At 29.8% G+C, this 7,398-nt stretch overlaps 1 protein-coding gene across 1 annotated transcript in view; it reads left to right on the top strand.

Annotated features, from left to right (window-relative positions):
* The first annotated feature begins 1,068 nt into the window (after nucleotides 1-1,068).
* RBFOX1 (RNA binding fox-1 homolog 1) overlaps nucleotides 1,069-7,398 on the top strand; it is an 874,306-nt gene continuing 867,976 nt past the window's right edge. The window contains exon 1 of the mRNA XM_053694366.1: nucleotides 1,069-1,399. Within this exon, the coding sequence (XP_053550341.1) occupies nucleotides 1,259-1,399 (141 nt within the window). The 5' untranslated portion in view covers nucleotides 1,069-1,258. The remainder of the gene's footprint in view (nucleotides 1,400-7,398) is intronic.

Below are 7,398 nucleotides of genomic sequence, written 5' to 3'. Positions count from 1 at the left end.
GCCTGAAGCAGAATATTAAATCTAGAAAAGAAGGTAATTCCATTCAAGTAAAATTCCACATTAAATAATAAAAAGACAAATTCAATTTTTAAATGAAGTCTGATAGACTAATCTTCTTTAATAGACTGGGTATCATACCATTTTAATTTAACATTGTTGAATAGTAGACAATGGGTTTTGAGGCTTTTTTCTCCATATAAAAAGATTTGATGTTACCTTAGCTGCATCTATATATATTAAAATCTCAGGAACAGAGTGAAAAATATCAGTATGCAAAATTTAGTTAAAATAGCGTTAACCATTTAGCTGCCAGAGAGAAATAATAAAAAAAAAACAAAAAAAACATGCAATAATTAAACAACTATTAACCCACTGGGTGCCTGGGAAGTTAACATATTACCTGTCAGAGTGGACTAAAATACAATAATTTAAAATAATGATTGCATTAATTGTTTTAGCTGCCAAGAGGTTAATGAAAATTTATAATTCATGGATTATAAAAGTACATTACACATAAAGAATTCTATAAATAAATCTATCTATCATCTATTATTTTATATATATATATATATATATATATATATATATATATACACACACACACACATATCTATATATAATTTACGTAGTACGCTACTGAGCTCGTTGACCAACAGAAATGTAAAAGAGATGATAATAGACCCCCGGTCCCAGCTGGATAAGAGCATTAATTGGCCAAATCCCACGCCTCTCTATGATGCATGCAGTCTCTCATTTAGTCCTTAGCGCTCTGTCTTGCTTGCTTATCTCTTTCTATTTCTCTCCACCCTCCCATGGGATTTTAGAAATGCAGTATTTGAATTTTGGTGAGTGGTAAGCCCTGACTGCCCTAGGACCCATCTGACAAATGAGAGGCAGTTGCTTCATCAGCACCAGCAGCCGCTTGTGCTCTGTGAGTCAATCTATGTGCTAGTCACAGCCAGCCAGCTATACGGTGCCTCATCTCCTCTGTCACAGGAGTCCCAGTGACTCTTCATTAAGCTGCAGGTTTCGCTTAAACCTCTGCCTTCGTCTTTTTTTAAGCATCTCATTCTCTACAGTTTTAAACCATTTCGGTTTGAATTTGTCTTGTTGCCTTAGGTGACAAATGAACAGATATTTACAACGCTAGGAAAGCTAAAGAAGGACTAAAAAAAAGAGAAAGATTTAAATAAGATCAACTTTAAAAAGAAAGAGAGAGATTTAAACCCTGCTGTCAAGACAGGATCAACGTGCTTGCATGCAAGCCCCTTCCCTCGTCCTGCGTCGACTTCAGAGCACCATGCAGCATCCTCTGACGGGTGCAACCTGCGTGGCACTGCCTAACGTGGGCATGTGCCCACAGCTGTCTTGTGCCTTGACTTTCATGTACTTGCAGCAGGTAAGTGCTTCTTTCTGTATCTCTCGCCCTATTGCGTCTGCTTCACCTCTTCTGCTGCTGTGTGAACTTCAGAAGCAGCAGTGCATGTTTATATCATATGCATCTGCTTTTCTGCATCATTTTGTAAATGTAATGTCCTCATTTTCATTATTTTATTGTCATTTCTGGTCTTTGAATATATGAGAGCAAAGGAAGGATTGAGCAGATCATCATAGATTTTCAGTAATACAACCTTGCATTGCTAGAGTTTATGGTTACGATAGGAATCGATTATCATTAAAACCATTCTTTGTGCATTTTCACTTTCTGTAAATCAGGCAGTTTCCAGACATAATAGGAAGAGAAAAGATATTCTGTGCAGTCAGAGCATTAAACTAGAGTATAGATTCTTCTTGTTTCGTGATGGTCAGTGATATTTTAATTTCATTATTTAGTCTTATAGATTAATTTGCTTTTTTGTTCTACCAGAACTGTGCATGTGACTGCATACTTTAGTGAAACTGAAGCTTATTATTTGGCTTAAAACACAAATTAAATGTTATTTTCTTATAAAAGTGTTGTCTGGTTTTAAAATGAAATTAAATATTTTTATCTTAAGCAAGAGAATTATGTTTGTGAATATCAGTGCAGCTGTCTGTAAAATATGATGCATGAACATTAATGATCTAAATGAGTCTTGTAAAAATGTCTTAGAATTAACCTCAAAAAGAGAATCTGTTTTCTAATCTCTTCTGAAGCGTCACTGTATTAAATCCTTCACCTGAGACTTAAAATCTTACAATAGAAACCTTTGTACACCAAGACTGGTACATATAAGGATCTGTGCAAATAATTTACTTTTTTACTAAATTATGGTTACTGCGCAAGACAATGCTACGTAACCTAACAAAAGGCATACAGACCTAAAGACATTTATCTATCTATTTATCTATCATCTATCGATCTATCTATCTGCCTATCTATCTATCTATCATCTATCTAACTATCTTCCTATCTATCTATCTATCTATCTACCATCTATCTATCTAACTATCTATCTGCCTATCTATCTATCTATCTATCTATCATCTATCGATCTAACTATCTATCTGCCTATCTATCTATCTATCTATCTATCTATCTATCTATCATCTATCTAACTATCTTCCTATCTATCTATCTATCTATCTATCTACCATCTATCTATCTATCTATCTATCTATCTATCTATCTATCTATCTATCTATCTATCATCTATCTATCTATCTATCATCTATCGATCTAACTATCTGCCTATCTATCTATCTATCTATCTATCATCTAACTATCTTCCTATCTATCTATCTATCTATTTATCTATCTATCTACCATCTATCTAACTATCTATCTGCCTATCTATCTATCTATCTATCTATCTATCTATCTATCTATCTATCATCTATCTATCTATCATCTATCTATCTATCTGCCTAATTATTTATCTATGTATCTATCTATATACCATCTATTTATCTAGCTATCTAGCTATCTAACTATCTATCTATCTATCATCTATATATATATATATATATATATATATATATCATCTATCATCTATCTATCTATCTATCTATCATCTATTTTTCTATATATCATCTATCTATCTATCTATTATCTATCATTTATCAATCTATCTTTTATCTATCTTCTATCTATCTATCATCTATCTATCTATTTATCATTTATCTATCTTCGATCTATCTATCATCTATCTTTCAATCTATCTATCTATCTATCTATCTATCTATCTATCTATCATCTATCTAGCATCTTTCATCTATCTATCTATCTATCTATTTATCTATCTATCTATCTATCTATCTATATATATATATATATATATATATATATATATATATATACAGTATATATATATATATATATATATATATATATATAAAATCTATCTATCTATTTATCTATCATCTATCTATCTATCTATCTATCTATCTATCTATCTATCTATCTATCTATCAATCATCTATTTATCATTTATCTAGTATCTTTCATCTATCTATCTATCTATCTATCTATCTATCTATCTATCTATCATTATTATTACCATAGCACTTCTAATTTCTTATTTTTGTAGGTCGCTTCTATGGCACATCTATTTTCTAATGTTTTATCTTATTATATTACATTGCACATTATATAAAAGCACAAAGTTTAAACCTTTTTTACTTTTATGTCCTATTTTGACCTTGTATTTAATTTAAATGTGATTTTGTATTGTGTTGTTGTATAGTTTGTATGACGCTGCTGTTGTAAATAAAAATCATGTATATTTGTTAGCTTTATGTTTGTGTTATAGGAACTGTAATGCTTATTTGTGCATTTCTTATTGATAAAATTACTATAATGTCTTAGTGTAAAATGGTAGCTACTATAAATGAGTGGAAGTTTACTTGGTGCTCTCGCCAGCCTGGGTATTAATGAGACACGAGGGGGAATATAAACACTGGCTTCGTCTGCTGTGCATACAACGGCTTTTGATGCTTTTTTAACCTGCTCTAATATATGCAAGCTAAAAGATTTATGTTTACATAGATTGTGCTTTTTACTTGGGGGAAGGGCAGCAATTTCATGTGTTTGCATTCAAAATCTGAATTTGAGATTGACAAATTTTCATTGCATCAATTTGAAGAAATTATTTTTTTTATTTACCCCTATCATAAATACCACACTGGCTTTTAAATTTCACAACAAATTGTCCCTGGGTTTAATCTCACCCACAGCTTGTCCAATAATGTGTTTCTTAGCTGTGTTATTTAGTGGGAGATGTACTACTCTTTATAACCAAACCTTTCATGTGACTTCATCCAGTTTATAATTTCAACATTAAACAACATCCTTTAACCCCTTGGTTACCAAAAGAAAAGGAGGCAGTACAGTGCATACTATTGTAACCATCTGGCAGACAATGGGTTAAAGAAGGAAAATACTTTCTAGCCAGGGTTGAAATAAATACATCAAAACAAATTGAGATAATTAAAGTACCATTATTGCTTTGATTACCTTTTATACTATTCTGCATTAAGATCGCTGCACTATGGATTAATAAAAATAAACAAGTGACCAAAACTTAAAAAAATAATAATAGATAAGTGGACACAGCTCCCACAATGAGTAGAGTGAGTCACCTACACTTGTATAGTTTTGTATTCATTTATTCTTTCTGCAAAGAAAAAAACCTGTATTTGCAATTTTTCAATAATGTCATCTGAATATTCTGGAACAAATTCCTCTCTGGTGTTGAGCTAAGAACATTTTTTTTAAGTTCTACCTGCTGTGAATTGGTGCAAACACATGCAAAGGTTTCTCTGCATTAAATCTACATTATGTCTCAGGGTCTGATTGTTTTGTCCTGTCTCATTTAATCTAGATAGCTTCTCTATAACATATCTCCTATTACACTGGCCATACTCCATTCATTTTCTTTATATGCTAAACAAAATATTGTAAGCAACTTATAACAAGAGTACTATTAATATGTTGATACTACATCAATACCATTGCTGTTATCTAAAGAACAAAATATACAAAGATAGATAGATAGTAAAGAGAGAGAGATGGTAGGTAGGTAGATAGATAGATAGATAGATAGATAGATAAAAAGAGAGAGAAAGAGAGATGATAGACAGACAGACCAAAAGATAGATAGATAGATAGATAGATAGATAGATAGATAGATAGATAGATAGATAGATAAAAAGAGAGAAAGAGATGATAGAGAGACCAAAAGATAGATAGATAGATAGATAGATAGATAGATGGATAGATAAAAAGAGAGAAAGAGATGATAGACAGAGAGACCAAAAGATAGATAGATAGATAGATAGATAGATAGATAGATAAAAAGAGAGAGAAAGAGATGATAGACAGACAGACCAAAAGATAGATAGATAGATAGATAGATAGATAGATAGATAGATAAGTTAACAAAAGGAAAATACATATAAAGTTTAAAAAAAACTTTCTTTACAAATGTAATAAATACAAATAAAAAAACAAGCAAACATACTAAGCATTATTTTTAATATGTTCCATAGTTCAACTCCATACCAAAGTATTTAACATGTAAAATGGATTCTAAGTTTTTACTTTTACAAACATTTTTTTTAATGTATTTTTATGTAGTAAAGAATGTTATTTAGTTGCCAGTAATTTTTTTCCCCTCAGAAATAACAACATATTATTATTAATGTAGGAGGTGTCAACAGGCTTCCTATAAAAATAGGAGTAAAGAACACTTGGTTTTTTAGCAAAAATAAATAATGTTGGCTGACGTTCATATTTTTGGCACAATAAGCTTTCAAAAAGAAAGTTTGTCTTGGAATAAATGGACCAAAATGCATAACAAATATAATGTAATGTAAAGCAGTTGAAGTTTTGCTTTTGTAAACTTAGGGCAGATTTATTTTCCATTGAACAAATGTTGATACATTCATTGGTTGTCAGTGTAAATAACCTCTCAAGAGTCAAATAACTCATCAATATGGAAATGTGAGATTTACATGTCATCATTTTTACTATAGTTCCAGTTATAGCCCCTTAAAGAATTGACGGCCCCAACCATTCAAGATTTTTTTTCTTCTTAAAATATATTTTCCTTCTCATAATTTTTTCATTTCTTCAAAGTATTTATTTTTATTGTTGTAGACGTTGATATTCAACATTTTTATTTGTTGACTTGTTGGCTTGAATAATTACTTTTTGCTTGTCAGAGAATAACTCATTCATTTATCTGCAAAGAAGTAAAACCTGGAAGTTGCCCCTCAATAAAAAATCTGTGTTATTCTTCTTAAAATTTTGCCTTTTTTCAGATAAATAAACTGACTAAAAATTCATTAAAAAAAAGTATTTTTGAACAAACATTTTACTATAAAAATAAAATAAAAAATAAAACAATACATTTAAGTAAACATATTTAAATTTATATTTATGTTTATATACATAAGTATATATATAGATAAATAAATATATATATGTATTGATGTATATATATATATATATATATATATATATATAAATATATATATATATATATATATATATATATATATATGTTAAATGCAATTTTATATAAATATCTTAAACATTAGTGTTAAGACCATCTGCTAATATATATTATAACTAAGGACGATAACCTTGTAACCGAGTTGGAATAGTTAATTTGTGTCCCTTGCTTAATGATGATGCATGGTGTTTATTTTACCAAATGAAGTCATCTGTAAAAGGGAATAATTTCAGTGAAATGGAGCCATGACATGCGGTGGCCCAACCCGGATCGAAAGCAATTCAACTGAAATTTCCACCTCAACTTTTTTTTTTAATTAGAAAGTAGCTTACAGTACGTCGTTAATGGTGACTCAAATGGGCCAATCTTTAGCACTTAAAGAAAATTGGCATTTGTAAAGCGCTGGCGTTGCAAGTTTTCGTATTGGCTGCTTAGGCGATTGCTCAAGGGAACGCAAAGACACAGTAAAGCTGAAATTGTGTTTATTACACAGTGCACTAGATGATTAGTTTATCAGTTGACTTTACAGCTAAATAATTCAGGAGCTTTTTAAATGCACTCAGCATGAAATATTTACGTTCATAAAATGTGTACTGGCAACATTAGAACATAACTGCATAAATTCAGTATACTCAATGATAGTTACATTTTGTTTGAATTGAGTAAATTATTCGTATGTACTGAGTAGTTTGACTTGAATTATATATAAATATTAATATATATATAAATATATACATATAAATATATATATAAATATATATATATATATATATATATATATATATATATATATATACATGTACTCTGTTATATTTCTACCATAGCAAATATTGCTAAGATAATAATAATGGAGATGATTCATAATATTTAATAATTTTTGATGAAAAAAAAATACATTCATATACAAATAAAGTGTATTACAGGGCAGCAATTATCACATCCAGCCAGTGGGTGGAGTTAT

Source organism: Bombina bombina, chromosome 11 (genome assembly GCF_027579735.1).
Source record: "Bombina bombina isolate aBomBom1 chromosome 11, aBomBom1.pri, whole genome shotgun sequence".
Taxonomy (NCBI): domain Eukaryota; kingdom Metazoa; phylum Chordata; class Amphibia; order Anura; family Bombinatoridae; genus Bombina; species Bombina bombina.
The sequence above is the reverse complement of the archived record's forward strand: the minus strand, read 5'-3'. Positions and strand labels throughout refer to the sequence as shown.